Raw genomic sequence first — 21,294 nt, forward strand, 5'->3', positions numbered from 1 at the left:
AGTAAGTCAGAAAGAGAAAGACAAATACCGTATGCTAACACATATATATGGAATTTAAGAAAAAAAACATGTCTTGAAGAACCTAGGGGTAAGACAGGAATAAAGACACAGACCTACTAGAGAATGGACTTCAGGATATGGGGAGGGGGAAGGGTAAGCTGTGACAAAGTGAGAGAGTGGCATGGACATATATACACTACCAAACGTAAGGTAGATAGCTAGTGGGAAGCAGCCGCATAGCACAGGGAGATCAGCTCGGTGCTTTGTGACCACCTGGAGGGGTGGGATAGGGAGGGTGGGAGGGAGGGAGACGCAAGAGGGAAGAGATATGGGAACATATGTATATATGTGACTGATTCACTTTGTTATAAAGCAGAAACTGAGACACCATTGTAAAGCAATTATACTCCAATAAAGATGTAAAAAAAAAAAAAAAGAAGGAAATACATCAACATGATCATTTAAAATCAAATACTAACACAGGAGTGGGTTATGTGCAGCAAGTCTCCAGAGGCTTTATATTTTTATTACCTGGGTTGTAAGGACTCTAAGATGAAAAATAAAAATAATTTTCTCAAGCAATATCCAACATTTTTCTCTATTCATTAAAACAGTAACAACACATTTTTCTGCCAATGGTGCTGCTTAATTAATGTCTGATTCAGAAGTCTAGTAGACACTTTGGGATCAGTAGTTGTGTCTCAAAACAAGACTACAAGTCCCTTGTGCCTGTGCTACTGAAAACAGACAGTGGCAATAGGCATCTTTTCAGAAATAACTTGAAAGTTATCTTTAGCCAAAATGTTCCTAGTGGCATATATGTGGGAAATTTTATGGAGAAGTGTTGCTTACCGGATAAATTTTCAGAATTGTATTTACCTTAACTTTTAATAAAATGATCACTTTAACATTATTTTACATTAATGGCCCATTTCACATCGTTTTTTTTTTTTCAATTCAAGATAAAATTTATCTTCTATTTAATTTTCTTCATTTTAGACTTTAACATTTTGACAACATCTTATCCCTTAATCAAAGGTTTCAAAATCTCTATCACAAATCACCTAAAGTCTTTGAATAGGTTATTACAGAAAATAATATGTGACTATACAAATCACTTTACAGTCATTATTTATCTCTTCCACAATTCCTTAATATGGAAGAGAAATAATTTCCTATTTTCACTGGTGATAACAATATTTTTGGCTATACTTCACATTTAAAATTTCTTTATTGACCAAAAGGAAGTTAAAACAATACAGAGCAGTTGAAATATGTTGACTTTTACAAGATAATGTTGCTATTCTTTATCTGTGATCATTGGGTGAAACCTTTTCTCCCAAAGTCATTTAATGACTTTTGTGACATCAAACATTCTTGACTACTGCCTTTGTAGAACTCACCTGTATTGCTAACGTTGCTTTGTATTTCCTGCTGTACATTTTGGGTTTAAAACCCACAACGATTAGAGTTCCTTCAGTGTCAAAAGGAAGAAGTTCTCCAACCTGAGGTGTTACAAAAAACTCAGGATCACTGCCAGGTAGGAAGTATGCCGTGAATGGCTCGGGATTTCTGGAACAAAAATATAATATCAACCTTTAAAATTGTATCATTACCCTGTTCTCTTTATGAGAACTTGATGGGTAGGGCTTGGTTTATATCCTGTTGCATAGGACTACAGTTAAACATTAATGCTGTTATGCAGCTGTGAGTCTGATACTTGTTACTTTATGGAATGCTTACAGAATAATAGTGAGGAGGCATTTTTTAAATTACCGAAAAGTGTCATTCTTTGCAGGGTGACAAAAATGGAATCTTAAAGATATTTTCAATCACATTTTATATTTATAGTGTACAAAGAATAAAATGCTGTCCCTATAATAACTGAATAACAAATGAAAATTCAATTATTTTTAAATAAATTAATATCTAAAATGCCTGACCACAGCAGCTATCATAAAGCCTTTGTTTTTACTATTATTCCAATGTGACATTTGCTCACTCTCCTTCAGTTTTCCACCTGCTAAGTAAGACATAAGTACTTTACAGGTTCATTAAAGATTCTTGGGCCTGAAGATGAGCTGCTATGATCTGAAGTGAACTGAGTGACATTTAAGATTCAAGTGACCATCTTGAAGTCAAGGTAGATTACATTTGAGATGAAGACTGTGAAAGAATTTGAGGAACTTCTTGGTAGAAGAAAGCAGGAGAGAGGCACAGTACATGGGAGGTTGTGAGGATTTTAAAATCCAAACTGACAGGGGAGATACAGGCAGAAGGTAAAGAACAGTTTCCTAGAAAAGATCCAACAGTGAAACATAGAAGAGCAGATGGGAGATTCAGGTTGGGACTCACTGATCCTTTCAGTAAATGTGTATTGAGTATCATAGTAGGTGGTCTGAGAAAGTGGACTATGGATACAGATGGCTTAGACTGGAATCTTAGCTCTACCTGGGAGCATGACTTCAGGCAACTTGCTTAGTCTTTTTGAACCTCAGTTTTCATTCTGTTAAATTAATAATACCCATAAAGATTATTATCTTTCTTGGCACATGGAAAGTACCTGACAAGGACTAATTAATATTAATATAGTCATTATGATTGTTATCGTTTTAAAACATTTTATTACCAGTGCTAGGCAATGATGCATGATCCGATAAATAAGAGATGTATAAAACAGAATATCCAGAGGGGTGATGTCAGGAAGATGGCAGAATAGGAAGCCCCAGATCAGTTCCATGGAGATACTGATTCAAAAATATGCAGGCCAATTTCCATTGTGAGAAATTCTGAAACCAGTTAAGAGGCTTCTGCCCTCCAGGTGAGTGCAAAATCAGCTGCTCTGAAGCTATTAGGAAAATCTGTGGATGCAGTCACCACAAGCTCTCCCTCCTGAGCACAGTACCACAGGATTAGGAGGGAATTCTCAGGTCTCACTTCTCCCAGGTGAAGAAAAGAGAAGAGTGGACCAGACGTCCAACATCTGGATATTGGAGGTGTGGGGCTGCTGGGGGACTGGCTTCCGTCTTGCCTATCTTGAAGTATTGATGAGACCTGACACACTCCAGAAGCACGGTAGTTTCTGAGAACAAAAAAGAGCTGGGCAGGGTACTGGTTCTACAGAGGTTTCATGGTATGGCAGACAGAAACTGATATAGCTCAGAAGGCTCTCCATAAGTGCAGAAAAAGAAGAGAGGAACATGCATCCAAATTTCTGGCTTTTCAGTGGGCTGCTTAAGGTTCTGATTTCTGTCTTGCTTGTCTTATGGAACTGAGAGAACATGACAAACTCTAGATGCCTAGAGGCTACTGAAAAAAAGATCTGGGCAGTGTGCTATTTCAGAGTACTCACACTACAGAAGACAGACACCAGAGAGAGCAAGAGATTACAAACTCCTGAGAAAATAGAAGCTGGCAAGCCCCTCTAATTAGTGATCTTCACACACAAGATCAGAAAGACATATTCACAGAAAAGATCTGAGAGGCCCCCAGAGTCTCTAGTTGCACTGCTTGGTGAAGATCTTTCCCTGTATAAAGCCAGTCTGTAAAGAATGGGAGAGGTAGCTATTTTTTCAAATGTGTAGATACCAACACAAAGTTAAAAAGAAAATGAAGAAACAGAAAAAAATTACCCTGTTAAAGAAACAAAATAAGTCTCCAGAAACACACCATGAAGAAATGGAGGTACAGGAATTACTTGACAAATTATTCAAAATAACTGTCATGAAGATGTTCAACAATATCAGGAAAACAATGCATGAACAAAGTGAGAATTTCAACAAAGAGATAGAAAATATAAAAAAAGACCAAACAAATTTTGGAGCTGAGGAATGTAGCTGAAAAATTCACTGAAATGAAAAATTCACTAGAGGGTCAACAGATTTGATCAAGCAAAAGTAATCAGAGAATTTGAAGAAAAGTCATGTGAAATTATCCAGTCAGAGGAGCAAAAAGAAAAATAAATAAAATAGAGTGAAGAAAATCTAAGGGACTTACACAACAATATCAAGAGGACCAATATACACATTATGAGTCTCAAAAGGAAAAGAGAAAAATAGAGGCAGAAAGCTTATTTAAAGAAATAATGGCCAAAAACTTCCCAAATCTGGGGAAGGAAATGGACATCAGATTCATTAAGTTCAAAAGGCTCTAAACAGGATGAAACCAAATAACTCCACAATGAGATGCATAATCAAAATGTCAACAAAGCCAGAAAGAGAATTTGGAAATAGCAAGAGAAAAATAACTTATCACATACAAGGGAATCCTTGTAAGACTCTCAGCAGATTTCTCAGCAGAAACCTTGTAAGCCTGAAATGAGAGGGATGATATATTTAAAGTGATAAAAAACAAACTGCTAAACAGAAACACTATAACCAGAAAAAACATCCTTCAAAAATGAAGTAGATACTTTCCCTGACAAAAAAAAGCTGAGGGAGCTAATCACCATTAGACCTGCCTTACAAGGCATGCTAAAGGGAGTCCTTCAAGTTGAAATGAAAAGATGCCAAACAGCCACACAAAAGCATTCGAAAGTATAAAGCTCACTGGTAAAGGTAAATATATAGAAAAATATACAAAACTCAATAGTGTAACAGTGGCACATAAATCACTTTTAATTGTGGCATAAAAGTTAAAAAACAAAAGTATAAAAATAACTATAATTATAAAATATATTAATGGATACACAATATAAAATATGTAATTTGTACATCACTAACAAAGTGTACAGATTTTTGTATGCAACTGAAGTCAAGTTATCAGCTTAAAATGGATTGTTAAACTTATGAGGTGTTTTATGTAAGCCCTATGGTAGCCACAAAGAAAACACCTACAGAAGATACCCAAAAGAAAATGAGAAAGGAATCAAAGCATGTCACTAGAAAAAAAATCAATACAACATAAAGGAAGACAGCAAGAGAAGAAAAGATGGACAAAAGAGCTATAAGACATACAGAAAACAACAAAATGACAATGCTAAGTCCTTCCCTATCAATAATTACTTTAAATATAAATCAAACTCCCCACTCAAAAGAGACAGTAGCTGATAGGATAAAAAACAAGATTCAAGTATATGCTGTCTATAAGAGACTAACTTTGGGTTTAAAAATACACATAAGCTGAAAGTTTTAAAGGGAAGAAAGATGGCAAATGGTAAACAAAAGAACATGGATGGCCTTACTTATATTAGGCAAAGCAGACTTAATAAAAAACTGTCAGAGAAGACAAAGAAGGACCTTATATCAGATCAACTTGACAGAATGATATAACGATTATACATATTATAGCTATACATATGCCCCACAATAGAGTATCTAAATATATGTACCAAAGATTAACAGAAATGAAAGGAGAAATAGAAAGCAATAGAATAATAATAGGAGATTTCAAAATCCCATTTCCAATAATGGATAGAAAACCGAGAAAGAAGATCAATAAGAAAAAAGAAGACAGGAACAATGCTATAGACAAATGGTTCTAACAAATATACGCAGAGTATTCCACTCAACAGCAACAGCATTTACATTCCTCTCAGGGGCACGTGGAACATTCTCAAGGACAGACTGTATGTTAGGTCACAAATCAAGTCTAAACAAATTTAAGAAGACTGAAATCCTACCAGTTGTCTTTTTCCACCACAGTGGAATGAAACTAGATATCAATAGCAGAAGGAAAATTGGAAATACACAAATATGTGGAAATTAAAAAATCAAATTTTAATTAAAAAAAAAAATGAAATCTTGAACTACCAATGAACCAAAGAAGAAGTCAAAAAGATGTTAGAAAATATCTTGAGACAAACGAAAATGAAAACACAACATTGCTTGTGGAATGCAGCAAAAGTAGTACTAAGAGGGAAGTTTATAGTGATAAATGCCTACATTAAAAAAAAAAAAAAGAAAGAAAGAACTCAAATAAACAACCTAACTCTATACCTCAAGAAACTAGAAAAAGAAGAAAAACTCAACCCAAAGTTAGCAGAAAGAAGGAAATAATAAAGAGTAGAGCAGAAATAAATCAAAGAGACAATAGAAAAAAATCAACTAAGAGTGAAACTAAGAGTTTGTTTTTTGAAAAGAACAAAATCAACAAAATTACCTAATTAAGAAAAAAAGAGAAGACAAATATATAAAATCATAAATGAAAAAGGACACATTACAATTGATGCCCCAGAAATAAAAATGATCATAAGAGACTGTTGTGAACAATTATATATCAAAAAATTGTATAACCTAGAAGAAATGAATAAATTCCCCCCAAAATGTAATCTACCGAGACAGAATCATGAATAAACAGAAAATCTGAACAGATCTCTAAATATTAAGCACATTGAATCAGTAATCAAAATCCTCCCAACAAAGAAAAGCCCAGGAACAGATGGTGAATTCTACCAAATATTTAAAGAAGAATTAACATTAATCCATCTTAAACTCTTCCAAAATATTGAAAAGGAGGGAATACTTCCAAATACTTCCAAGTATAATTTATCCTGATGCCAAAGCCAGAAAGACACCACAAAAAAAGAAAACTACCAGCCAATATCCTTGATGAATATAGATGCAAAAAATCCTCAACAAATGCTATCAAATTGAATTCAATGGCACATTAATAGGATCATACACCATGTCCAAATAGGATTTAACCATAGGATGCAAGGAAGGTTCCACATAAGAAAATCAATTAATATGATAAACCACTTTAACAGAATGAAGGATAAAAAACACATGATCATCTCAGGACATGCAGAAAATAATTTGACAAAATTCAACACCCTTTTATGATAAAAAAAAAAACCTCAACAATCTAGGAATAGAAGAAAATTAGTTCAACATAATAGAGGCCCATATACAAAGTCCACAGCTAATATCATCCTCAATGTTGAAAAAACAAAAGCTTTTCCTCTGAGATCATTATCTCTGTTAGCAGATGACATGATTTTATTTGTAGAATGATTCCAGGAAAAACTGTTATAACTAATAAATGAATTCAGTAAAGTTGCAGGATACAAAATCAACATACAAAAATCAGTTGCATTACTATATACTAACAATGAACTATTTAAAAAAAGAAATGAAAAAAAAAATCCTATTTAAAATAGCATGAAAAAGAATAGAGTTGACCCCTGAACAACACAAGTTTGAACTGCATAGGTCCACTTATACATGAATTTTTAAAAATACATATACTACGGTACTACACGATCTGTAATTGGTTCAAATCTGTTGGTGTGGAGTCACATATAGGGAAGGCTGACTGTTGACTGCTGGAAGGTCAGTACCCCTAACTCCCATATTGTTCAAGGGTCAACTGTACTTAGACATAGATTTAACCAAGAATTTTAAGATCTGTACATTGAAAACTAACAGACAAGGATGAAAGGAATTAGAGAAGACATAAATAAATGGAAAGATATCTCCATATTCATGGACAGGAAGAATCAATATCGTTAAAACGTCCATACTATCCAAAGCAATCTACAGATTCAATGCAATCCCCACCAAAATCCCAATGGCATTTTTTGAAGAAATAATAAAAAAAATTGTAAAATGCATATGCAATCTTAAAGGATTCTGAATGGCCAAAACAATCTTGAGAAATAAAAACAAAGCTAGAGGCCTCATACTTAGTAACTTCAAAATTTATTCCAGATCTGCAGTAATCAATATGGAATGATACAGGAATAAAGACAGACATATAGACCAATGGAACAGAACAGAGAGCCTGGGGATAAATGCACACATATACAGTCAACTAATCTTCGACAAAGTTGCTGAAAATACACAATGGGGAAAGGATAGTCTCTTTAATAAATGGTGCTAGGAAAGTGGTATAACCATATACAAAAAAATAAAATTGGACCCCTATCATATACCACTAACAAAAATCAACTCAAAATGGATTAAAGATATAAACATAAGACCTAAACCCTGTATAAATCAAAAGTAAAAATTTCAGAGGAAAACAAGGGAAAAGATCCTTCACCTTAGTCTTAGAAATGAATTTTTGGATATAACATCAAAAGCACTGGCAACAAAAGCAAAAATAAAGAAGTAGGACTATATCACACTAAAATTTTTCTGCACAGCAAAGGAAAAAAAAATCACCCAATGAAAAGGCAACCTCTGGACTGGGAGAAAATATTTGCATACCATATATCTGATAGGGGGGTAATATCTAAAATACATAAGGAACTCATACAACTCAATAGCAAGAAAACCCACAAATAACCCTATTAAAAAATGGGCACAGGACCTCAATAGATATTTTTCTAAAGAAGACAGACAAATGGCCAACAAGTATATGAAAAGCTGCTCAACATCACTGATCATCAGGGAAATGCAAATTGAAACCACAGTGGGTCATCACCTCACACCTGTTCAAAGAGTCAAAAAATAAGTGCTGGCATGAATGTGGAAAAAAAGAAAACTACTGAACACTGTTGGTGGGATTTAAAATTGGAACAGCCATTGTGGAAAACTGTACGAAGTTTCCTCAAAAAGCTAAAGTTGAATTACCATATGATCCAACAATCCTACTTCTGGATTGTATATCTAAAGGAAATGAAATCAGTATCTCAAAGATATATCTGCATTCCCATGTTATTGTAGCATTAGTCACAAAAGCTAAGATATGGAAATAATCTAAGTGTCTGTCTACAGTTGAATGGATAAAGAAATCTGGTATATACACAGAATGGAATATTATTTAGCCATAAAAAAGAAGGAAGTCTTGGGACATTAGGGACAACATGGATGAACCTGGAGGGCATTATGCTAAGTGAAATAAGCCAGATGAGAAAAACAAATCAGCTGCTACTTTAACCCTGTCCTGTCTGGGGAGGGAACAGACGCCCTCAGGCAATCTCCATGCAGAAGAGGGGCCAAATTCAAAGCTGAACCCCAGGAGCTGTGCGAACGAGAAAGGGAAATTTCTACCAGCAGCCTCAGGAGCAGCGGATTAAATCTCCACAATCAACTTCATGTACCCTGCATCTGTGGAATACCTGAATAAACAATGAATCATCCCAAAATTGAGGTGGTGGACTTTGGGAGCAACTGTAGACTTGGTGTTTGCTTTCTGCATCTAATTTCTGTCTAGTCTTATGCTTATCTTAGTTTAGTACTTACAGTTTATTATCATTGGTAGATTTGTTTATTGATTCGGTTGTTCTCTTCCTTTTTTATATATATATATATATATATATAGATATATAGGTTTATTTTCTCCTTTTTCTCTTTTTGTGAGTGTGTATGCGTAGGCTTCTGTGTGTCATTTTGTTTGCATTGCTTTGCTTTTACCATTTGTCCAATGGTTCTGTCTGTTGTTTATTGTTTGTTTTTTTTTTTAGTATAGTTTTCAGCACTTGTTATCATTGGTGGATTTGTTTTTTGGTTTGGTTGATCTCTTCTTTCTTTCTTTTCCTTTTTTTTTATTACTTTGTAATTTTTAAATTTTTAATAATTAAAAAAATATTTTAATAACTTTACCTTTTTCTTTATTTCTTTCTGTCACTTTTTCTCCCTTTTCTTCTGAGCCATGTGGCTGGCAGAGTGTTAGTGCTCCGGCCGGGTGTCAGGCCTGTGCCTCTGAGGTAGGAGACCCAAGTTCAGGACATTGGTCCACCAGAGATGTCCTAGCTCCATGTGATATCAAACGGTGAACGCTCTCCCAGAGATCTCCATCTCAACGGTAGACCCAGTTTCCCTCAATGACCAGCAAGCTACAGTGCTGGACACCCTATGCCAAACAACTAGCAAGACAGGAACACAAGCCCATCCATTAACAGAGAGGCTGCCTAAAATCATAATACGGTCACAGACACCCCAAAACACACCACCAGATGCGGTCCTGCCCACCAGAAAGACAAGATCCAGCTCATCCACCAGAATACAGGCACCAGTCCCCTCCACCAGGAAGCCTACACAACCCACTGAACCACCCTTACCCACTGGGAGCAGACACCAAAAACAACGGGGACTATGAACAAGCTGGTGGTGAAAAGGAGACCCCACACACAGTAAGTTAATCAAAATGAGAAGACAGAGAAACATACAGCAGATAAAGTAGCTAGGCAAAAACCCACCAGACCTAACAAATGAAGAAGAAATAGGCAGTCTACCTGAAAAAGAATTCAGAGTAATGATAGTAAAGATGATCCAAAATCTTGGAAATAGAATAGAGAAAATACAAGAAACGTTTAACAAGGACCTAGAAGAACTAAACAGCAAACAAACAATGATGAACAACACAATAAATGAAATTAAAAACTCTCTACAAGGAATTAATGGCAGAATAACTGAGGCAGAAGAATGGATAAGTGACCTGGAAGACAAAAGAGTGGTAATAACTACTGCAGAGCAGAAAAAAGAAAAAATAATGAAAATAATTGAGGATAGTCTCACAGACCTCTGGGACAACATTAAATGCACCAACATTCGAATTATATGGGTCCCAAAACAAGAGAAAAAGAAAGGGACTGAGAAAATATTTGAAGAGATTATAGTTGAAAACTTCCCTAATATGGGAAAGGAAATAGTCAATTAAGTCCAGGAAGCACAGAGAGTCCCATACAGGATAAATCCAAGGAGAAACATTCCAAGACACATATTAATCAAACTATCAAAAATTAAACACAAAGAAAAAATATTAAAAGCAGTAAGGCATAAACAACAAAAAACATACAAGGGAATCCTCATAAGGTTAACAGCTGATCTTTCAGCAGTAATTCTGCAAAACAGAAGGGAGTGGCAAACATATTTAAAGTGATGAAAGGAAAAAACCTACATCCAAGGTTACTCTACCCAGCATGGATCTCATTCAGATTCGATGGAAAAATTAAAACCTTTACAGACAAGCAAAAGCTAAAAGAATTCAGTACCACCAAACCAGCTTTACAACAAATGTTAAGGAACTTCCCTAAGCAGGATACACAAGAGAAGGAAAAGACCTACAGTAACAAATGCAAAAATATTAAGAAAATGGTAATAGTAACATACATATCGATAACTACCTTAAATGTAAATGGATTAAATGCTCCAACCAAAAGACACAGACTGGCTGAGTGGATACAAAAACAAGACCCGTATATATGCTGTCTACAAGAGAACCACTTTAGACCTAGGGACACATACAGACTGAAAATGAGGGAATGGAAAAAGACATTCCTTGCAAGTGGATATGAAAAGATAGCTGGGGTAGCAATTCTCATATCAGACAAAATTGACTTTAAAATAAACACTATTAGAAGAGACAAAGAAGGACACTACATAATGATCAAGGGATCAATCCAAGAAGAAGATATAACAATTGTAAATATTTACGCACCCAACATAGGAGTACCTCAATACATAAGGCAAATGATAACAGCCATAAAAGGGGAAATCGACAGAAACACAACCATAGTAGGGGACTTTAACACCCCACTTTCACCAATGGACAGATCATCCAAAATGAAAATAAATAAGGAGACACAAGCTTTAAATGACACATTAAACAAGATGGACTTAATTCATATTTACAGGACATTCCATGCAAAAACAACAGAATACACTTTCTTCTCAAGTGCTCATGGAACATTCTCCAGGATAGATCATATCTTGGGTCACAAATCAATCCTTAGTAAATTTAAGAAAATTGAAATCATACTAAGTATCTTTTTGGACCACAGTGCTATGAGACTAGATATTGTGGAGGCTAAACAATACATTACTAAGTTATCAAGAGATCACTGAAGAAATCAAAGAGGAAATCAAAAAATACCTAGAAGCAAATGACAATGAAAACACAATGACCCAACCCTACAGGATGCAGCCAAAGCACTTCTAAGAGGGAAGTTTATAGCAATACAATCCTACCTCAGGAAACAAGAAACATCTCAAATAAACAATCGAACCTTACACCTAAAGCAATCAGAGAAGGAAGAACAAAAAAACCCCAAAGTTAGTAGAAGGAAAGAAATCATAAAGATCAGATCAGAAATAAATGAAAAAGGAATGAAGGAAACAATAGTAAAGATCAATAGAACTAAAAGCTGGTTCTTTGAGAAGATACACACAATTGATAAACCATTAGCCAGACTCATCAGTAAAAAAAGGGAGAAGACTCAAATCAATAGAATTAGAAATGAAAAGGGAGAAGTAACAACTGACACTGCAGAGATAAAAAGGATCATGAGAGATTACGACAAGCAACTATATGCCAATAAAATGGACAACCTGGAAGAAATGGACACATTCTTAGAAAAGCACAACCTTCCAAGACTGAACCAGAAAGAAACAGAAAACATAAACAGACCAATCGCAAGCACTGAAATTGAGACTGTGATTAAAAATTTTCCAACAAACAAAAGCCCAGGAACAGATGGCTCCACAGGTGAATTCTGTCAAACATTTAGAGAAGAGCTAACATCTATCCTTTCCAAACTCTTCCAAAATATAGCAGAGGGAGGAACACGCCCAAACTCATTCTACAAGGCCACCATCACCCTGATACCAAAACCAGACAAAGATGTCACAAAGAAAGAAAACTACAGGCCAGTATCACTGATGAACATAGATGCAAAAATCCTCAACAAAATACTAGCAAACAGAATCCAACAGCACATTAAAAGGATCATACACCATGATCAAGTGAGGTTTATCTCAGGAATACAAGGATCCTCCAATATATGCAAATCAATCAACGTGATACACCATATTAACAAATTGAAGGATAAAGCCATATGGTTATCTCAATAGATGCAGAAAAAGTTTCCGACAAAATTCAACACCCATTTATGATAAAAACCTTCCAGAAAGTAGGCATAGAGAGAACTTACCTCAATATAATAAAGGCCATATATGACAAACCCACAGCCAACATTGTTCTCAACGGTGAAAAACTCAAATCATTTCCTCTAAGATCAGGAAAAAGACAAGGTTGTCTGCTCTCACCACTATTATTCAACATAGTTTTGGAAGTTTTAGCCACAGCAATCAGAGAAGAAAAAGAAATAAAAGGAATCCAAATCAGAAAAGAAGAAGTAAAGCTGTCACTGTTTGTAGATGACATGATACTATACATAGAGAATCCTAAAGATGCTACCAGAAAACTACTAGAGCTAATCAATGAATTTGGTACAGTAGCAGGATACAAAATTAATGCACAGAAATCTCTTGCGTTCCTATACACTAATGATGAAAAATCTGAAAGAGAAGTTAAGGAAACACTCCCATTTACCATTGCAGCAAAAAGAATGAAATACCTAGGAACATACCTACCTAAGGAGACAAAAGACCTGTATGCAGAAAATTATAAGACACTGATGAAAGAAATTAAAGACGGTGCAAACAGATGGAGAGATATACCATGTTGTTAGATTGGAAGAATCAACATTGTGGAAATGACTATACTACAGATTCAGTGCAATCCCTATCAAACGACCAATGGCATTTTTCACAGAACTAGAACAAAAAAATTTCCCAATTTGTATGGAAACACAAAAGACTCCGAATAGCCAAAGAAATCTTAAGAAAGAAAAATGGAGTGGAAGGAATCAGGCTCCCTGTCTTCAGACTATACTACAAATCTACAGTAATCAAGACAATATTGTAGTGGCACCAAAACAGAGATATAGATCAATGGAACAGGATAGGAAGCCCAGAGATAAACCCACGCACATATGGTCACCTTATTTTTGATAAAGGAGGCAAGAATATACAATGGAGAAAAGACAGCCTCTTCGATAAGTGGTGCTAGGAAAAGCTGGACAGCTACATGTAAAAGAATGAAATTAGAACACTCCCTAACACCATACACAAAAATAAACTCAAAATGGAGTAAAGTCCTAAATGTAAGGCCAGACACTATCAAACTCTTAGAGGAAAACATAGGCAGAACACTCTATGACATACATCACTGCAAGATCCTTTTTGACCCACTTCCTAGAGAAATGGAAATACAAATAAACAAATTCGACCTAATGAAACTTAAAAGCTTTTGCACAGCAAAGGAAACCATAAACAAGACGAAAAGACAACCCTCAGAATGGGAGAAATGATTTGCCAATTAAGCAACTGACAAAGGATTAATCTCCAAAATTTACAAGCAGCTCATGCAGCTCAATATCAAAAACAGAGACAACTGAATCCAAAAATGTGCAGAAAACCTCAATAGACATTTCTCCAAAGAAGATATACAGATTGCCAGCAAACACATGAAAGGATGCTCAACATCACTAGTCATTAGAGAAATGCAAATCAAAACTATAATGAGGTATCACCTCACACCAGTCAGAATGGCCATCATCAAAACATCTACAAACAATAAATGCTGGAGAGGGTGTGGAGAAAAAGGAACCCTCTTTCACTGTTGATCAGAATGTAAATTGATACAACCACTATGGAGAACAGTATGGAGGTTCCTTAAAAAACTAAAAATAGAACTACCATACGACCCAGCAATCCCGCTACTGGGCATATACCCTGAGAAAACCATAATTCAAAAAGAGTCATGTACAGGCTTCCCTGGTGGCACAGTGGTTGAGAGTCCGCCTGCCAATGCAGGGGACACGGGTTCGTGCCCCGGTCCGGGAAGATCCCACATGCCGCGGAGCGGCTGGGCCCGTGAGCCATGGCCGCTGAGCCTGCGCATCTGGAGCCTGTGCTCCGCAACGGGAGAGGATGCAACAGTGGGAGGCCTGCGTACTGCAAAAAAAAAAAGAAAAAAAAGAAAGAAAATAGGGGTGAAAGCAGGTTTACCTCAGTGGTTTCTTTGGTGCAAATATCAGACTGAAGACCAATGTTACCCTTTCAGCCTTGATATTATAAGATTTTTTAATGTAATATAAAGCCACACAGGATTCCAAATTAGCCTTCACAGCTTCAGATTCAAATTGAATTTCATATTCAAATTCACGTTTTACAGGTATATCTAAGAAAATTAAGATTAAAATGCATTTTAATTCGATTAAATATGTATAGGTTGAAAATCAATTATGTCAGCATTAATCATGCACAAGTATTTAGAGGGAGGAAGATGGTATATGTTATTTAGCTTTGTGTTCATAATACCTATTGCATTACCAGATATATAATAGTACTCAGTATGCTTTTGTTAAAAGGTAAATAAATGAATGAACATAAAAAAAAAATACATGCACCCATCATCCTTAAATTCCACTATCTTAAATCCTTAAAATTCAGACTTATGAAACAAGAAATAGCCAAGTGGAAACTAAAAATCAATATTTACTATAAAATAAAAATAATGACATGCTCTCTATAAAAAATATATTAAAAGCCTATAGACTTGTAATTTATAAAGAACGATTTGAATTAAGTTCAAACAATATTAAAACTGCATCCCAGTCTATTAGGGCAGGATTTTCAAACACTGGTATATTTTATTTTTTGCCCACATTGCATGGCTTGCGGGATCTTAATTCCCGGACCAGGGATTGAACCTGTGCCCTCAGCAGTGAAAATGTGGAGTCCTAACTACTGGACCACCAGGGAATTCCCTGGTAAAGTTTAATACAAGAGAGAGTTCTTCATTAGTCTTGGGTTATTATAGACAATATGGTTAACTGTATTTTCTTACCCAGTAGGTTACCAGAGGAAAGTTAATTATAGCAGGGTTTTGTTAGGTACATGTGAAAAATATCTTAAATTCAAGACTGGCATGTAGAAGAGAAGCACAAGCATTTATTATATTTATGCTCCATGTCCGTCTAAGGAGCCCAACTTGCAAATCAAGAAGTTTGTTGCACATAGATCATGGAAGAGAGCTCCAGGGAACCATGACCTGACCTGGTCCACAGCTGAGCTAATTTCTAAAGTCTGTCTCTAGTGTGTAAAGGTAAACGCGATCCTTGGATTCACAGAACTGACAGCCACCTCTAAGCAATCCTAACAGAAACCAGACCACCTTTCAGAAGTAACTGATTATAATTTCTGCCACAGAACTCTGAAAAATAGCTTGGCTGTAACAAGCCTGAGTCACATTTAATGATTACTCAGCAAACCTTATTAATGTAAAATAACTGACTGACCCACACCCTTACAAGATCTTTTTTTTTTTCCACGTGTAAAAATAAATCTCTGACCTCCTGAATTGCTAGTTCTCATCCTGTTGACAAAATCGGCAACTGTTGTTCCTATCAATAACCATTCTTTGTTGTAGCAAAATCAACATGTCTACTTTAATGTGTCTATTTGTTTTGGGGACAGGATATGGAAATGTATAGGAAGCAGCATTCCATACAGAGAAGCAGTATTTAAGAATTTTAGAGTGTTTAGTGAGAGATGAAATTTCCACTGCATTCAAATGACATATTTTTCAAAGTAAATACTGTATGTAGTTGAGATTTGCATCTGTTTCTGCTTAATTATTGAAGCCTTTATGGGAATGGCTGTGTTAGAATCAAGATAGGAAACGAGAAGCTAAATTTAGTTTCAGAAGCATTGAACCCCTTGTGGGGAATCGTCTCTATGGATGTCATAATTCCAATCATAAGAAAACCCACTGGTACAAAAAACAGAGATGATTATCTGCAAGGGACAGGGGGTGAGGCAACTAGGAATTTTTTTCAAACTACACATAATTTTTTCAAACTACACATATCCCCCTTACCTGTAACTTGAATATGTTGATACTAGCACCTAAGGGAGAGGGACAGAATTGGGTTGTACAAAATCGTAAACTGACATTCTGTATCGTGTCTTAAAGCTATCATAATAGAGTCTCTGCATTTTACTTGAAAAGTCATATTATCAAGTTAAAAACATGCCTTTTGCTAAGTGGAAGAGAATCTGTATAGTACTTTTATGTGGACATGGTTGATAAGAGCTAAATCAGTGAGGCCAGTGTAAATTAATTATCATCTGATTGTTGTATAAAATTAATCACTCATGACAAACATAGCTCATAACTTTAAGAGAGTAATTGCACATTTCTAAAAAAATATCTAAATAAATGTAGCTGCTCTTAATACAGTTTGTAATTTCAAAGTTACAGGTCAACAGTTCTTGGGACTACTGTAACAAATATAGGAGGAAAATTCTGTCCTTAGCAGTCCCTTAAAAAGACACTTGATGATGGCCATTCTGAGTGGTGTGAGACGATATCTCATTGTAGTTTTGATTTGCATTTCTCTAATAATTAATGATGTTGAGCATTCTTTCATGTGTTTCTTGGCAATCTGTATATCGTCTTTGGAGAAATGTCTATTTAGGTCTTCTGCCCATTTTTGGGTTGGGTTGTTTGTTTTTTTGTTATTGAGCTGCATGAGCTGCTTGTACATCTTGGAGATTAATCCTTTGTCAGTTGCTTCATTTGCAAATATTTTCTCCCATTCTGAGGGTTGTCTTTTGGTCTTGTTTATGGTTTCCTTTGCTGTGCAAAAGCTTTGAAGTTTCATTAGGTCCCATTTGTTTATTTTTGTTTTTATTTCCATTTCTCTAGGAGGTGGGTCAAAAAGGATCTTGCTGTCAAAAAATCTAGAAACAATAAATGCTGGAGAGGGTGTGGAGAAAAGGGAACACTCTTGCACTGCTGGTGGGAATGTGAATTGGTACAGCCACTATGGAGAACAATATGGAGGTTCCTTAAAAAACTAAAAATAGAACTACCATACGACCCAGCAATTCCACTACTGGGCATATACCCTGAGAAAACCATAATTCAAAAAGAGTCATGTACCAAAAGGTTCATTGCAGCTCTATTTACAATAGCCAGGAGATGGAAGCAACCTAAGTGTCCATCATCAGATGAATGGATAAAGAAGATGTGGCACATATATGCAATGGAATATTACTCAGCCATAAAAAGAAACTAAATTGAGTTATTTGTGGTGAGGTGGATGGACCTAGAGTCTGTCATACAGAGTGAAGTAAGTCAGAAAGAGAAAGACAAATACCGTATGCTAACACATATATATGGAATCTAAGAAAAAAAAAAATGTCACGAGGAACCTAGGGGTAAGACGGGAATAAAGACACAGACCTACTAGAGAATGGACTTGAGAATATGGGGAGGGGGAAGGGTAAGCTGTGACAAAGTGAGAGAGTGGCATGGACATATATACACTACCAAACATAAAATAGATAGCTAGTGGGAAGCAGCCACATAGCACAGGGAGATCAGCTCGGTGCTTTGTGACCACCTAGAGGGGTGGGATAGGGAGGGTGGGAGGGAGGGAGACGCAAGAGGGAAGAGATATGGGAACATATGTATATGTATAACTGATTCACTTTGTTATAAAGCAGAAACTAACACACAATTGTAAAGCAATTATACTCCAATAAAGATGTTAAAAAAAAAGACTTGAACTCATGAAATTAATAGGATAAATATATATTTAATTTCAATTGTGTTTTAACAGGTACTGAAATATTTACTAAACTTTTTTTTTTTTTTTGTATTTTACAATATATAATGGTTATCACAGGCTTGTCTAAAAGCACTTCCCATTTTCAATGGTCTCCCATTCTCTGAAGATTTTCATAAACTGCTCACTAAGACCTGTAGAATTTGCCCCAGTAAAACTTCCTAGCTACGGCTAAATTCATGAATATGAGGCAGATAATTTTGTTTCCACAGCCAACATCTAAACAGACTTTAAAAACGTTTTTCTTATCATTTATATTTTCATTTCTTTATTCATTCAATGAATAATAATTGAAAGCTTTCCTTGAAATGACAAATAAGGTTCTTGTCCTCATGGAGCTTTATGATTGGGAGGGAAAAACTGCCAATAAACTACCAATTATATCACTAGTTTTTAAATGACTACTGTGATAATGGCTACTATGGAGAAGCAGAAGAGACTATGAGAGCAAAGGTCCTGGGAACTTGACTTCTAAGGTCCTGAGGAGGTGACCAGTACACCAAAGTTGAAAGGCGATAAGGGTTTCCTGGATGTAGAGAGAAAGTAAATGCCTCCTAGGCATCAGAGCAGCATGGGGAATTTTTCCATGGTGGAAACCACCTTGGCTCATTTGAGAAAGAACTTAAGCAGGTGGAGCAAAAGGGAGTAGGAAGAACTTGTCAAGAGATGAAATGGGCAAAATAGGCAAGACCATGCAGAGTACAGTGACGATTTGGGACTTCTAAGAATAACAAGAGCCTACTGAATGTTTTAAGTATGGAAGTGATGTGATCGTTGAATGGTAAATTGAGCAAAAGGGGATTAGGAGAGAAGGTAATGAAGTTTCTGCAGTAGTTCAGGCCATGTGGTGACTTTCACAAGGGTGAGAGGAAGATGCAGATTAAGCTCAAGCAATGCCCTGTGATGTGTGAAGTGGCAGCTACATGAGCAGTCCTGACTGGTAACTAGAATCATGAGCTTATCACTTCAGTACTGTATTCATACCCTTAACATATTGATACATACAAAATATTTAATCAAACAGGTTTCAGAGAATTGTAGAATATGAGATATCTATATCTTTCTATCTATCTATTGATCATTTACTGTCTCATAAAATAATGATGGTAATAATCATTTGGGTATGACAGCAAGGTCATTATATTGAATAAGAGGGGTATGTCTCCATCCAGATATTATGCCTGCATAATTATCATTCAATCTAATGCTTGTATCATCATGCCCATAAATCACGCAATGGGCACTATGTTGGCCAAGGGTGCCTATTACTTGGGTGAATTTTCTCAGGGCAATGACTGCATTTTATTCAATGTGGAAGAATATTAGTAATTTTTAAAAAGAGAACGCTTGATTAAATATGATAAATAATCAAAAAGTACTGAATTTTAACCAATTTATTTGCAAAATGTACTTTGAAATTATGTATTTTATACCATATATATTTTAATCTGTAAGAAATACGTTTCATAGTAAACCGAACCAAAATGTCTCAATTATAGAGAAATGAATATCAAAGTATAAAGAACAATATTATTCATGCTCCTTCCCTAAATTTCTATAGTTGTCTCTTCATTAATAACAGGCATCTACATTTGTTTGAAAGAACATAGTAATCATACAAGGAATGAATGGAGTACTGAAGACAAATCTGAAATAGGATGACGACAACAAGGTATTCAAAGAAAAGAGAGGATACTGGATAAACTACCTAAAGCTATTTTCTTTGAACAGATAATGAAGAATGTGCCGTCTGCACATTCTTATTATTTTTTTACAAAATTGTGTACCTTTTTGAAGGGGTATTTCATTTACATGCTTTACTGCACTTTCATAAGGTCATTTAATAGACCAAACATTTTGATTAACTTAAAATAACTGCATGGTCCTTTAATACAACTGCAAGCACTACAAAATGAAAATTAAAGGAAGAAAGTGGCCACATAGCTGATGCTCTTCTTACATGTTTCATTTTAAACAAGAAACCAGAAATAAAAGATAAAGGAACTTCTTGTAACATAAATATTTTATCTAACCTTTTAGCAATGAGCACCCAATTTCAGACTCTAAGATTTAGGTACCACATTTTCATACTTTCTTTTTTGATAGAATATTCTTTTGTGTATTAATGACAAAACCCACTGAATGACATTGAAAGAATCATGTTTCCATCTCAACATGTCATTTGTCAGTGACTGAAGACAGGCCCTCTAGTTACATCACTGTCAGAGAATGCCCAAACAGAGCTTTAAATGATAATAATGGTAATATCTAACACTTCTGAGACACTTACTGAGAATCAGGCACTTTTAAGGATTCTATGTATTTGCACTTAATCTTAAAAAAATATCCTATGAAATAGATACCATTACTATCTTCATACTACAATTGAAGAAACAAAGTTTATAGACAACTAAAGTAATTTTGTCAAGGCCCTACAGAGACTAAATGGAAGAACCCAAGCTGTCTGTGTTCAGGTGTCACAACCTAGGATACCAGGCCTGTCAAGTGGCACAACTGCTGAGAAGACGCCATCAGCAGCTGCATCTGGAAATGTGCAGGCCACCACCTGCGCAAGCGGGTGTGATGGCCCTCAGGGCAGAGGCCTGGGTCACTCAAACATTTAGATCCTGATCAGAGGAAGAGGAGCCAACAACAGAGATGGAGAAGGGAGAGATAAATAAAGCTAGTCATGACAGCCAAGAACAGAAATTTCTTTAACTGGGTCAACTGGTAAATGCTGCCGACGTGTAAGCTCAGAACACAAATCTGACCACTGGATTAGGCATATTGGATAAGGTTGACAATCTTGTCAGGGGTACTCTCATTAGAGTAGTTACGACAGAAGGCTTAATGGAGTGAGTGGAGTAGAGAAAGCAAAATGAAGAGAAGCAGAGGAAAGGATCAAGTCTAGAGGCCAATATGGGGTC

At 35.7% G+C, this 21,294-nt stretch overlaps 1 protein-coding gene across 1 annotated transcript in view; it reads right to left on the reverse strand.

Annotated features, from left to right (window-relative positions):
- The window catches only part of CFAP47 (cilia and flagella associated protein 47), a 509,799-nt gene that overhangs the window by 4,952 nt on the left and 483,553 nt on the right, over positions 1-21,294 (reverse strand). The window contains 2 exon segments of the mRNA XM_060137366.1: positions 1,404-1,572; positions 14,739-14,910. Coding sequence (XP_059993349.1) covers positions 1,404-1,572; positions 14,739-14,910 — 341 coding nt within the window.

The sequence above is a fragment of the Lagenorhynchus albirostris genome, chromosome X, assembly GCF_949774975.1.
Source record: "Lagenorhynchus albirostris chromosome X, mLagAlb1.1, whole genome shotgun sequence".
NCBI lineage: Eukaryota > Metazoa > Chordata > Mammalia > Artiodactyla > Delphinidae > Lagenorhynchus > Lagenorhynchus albirostris.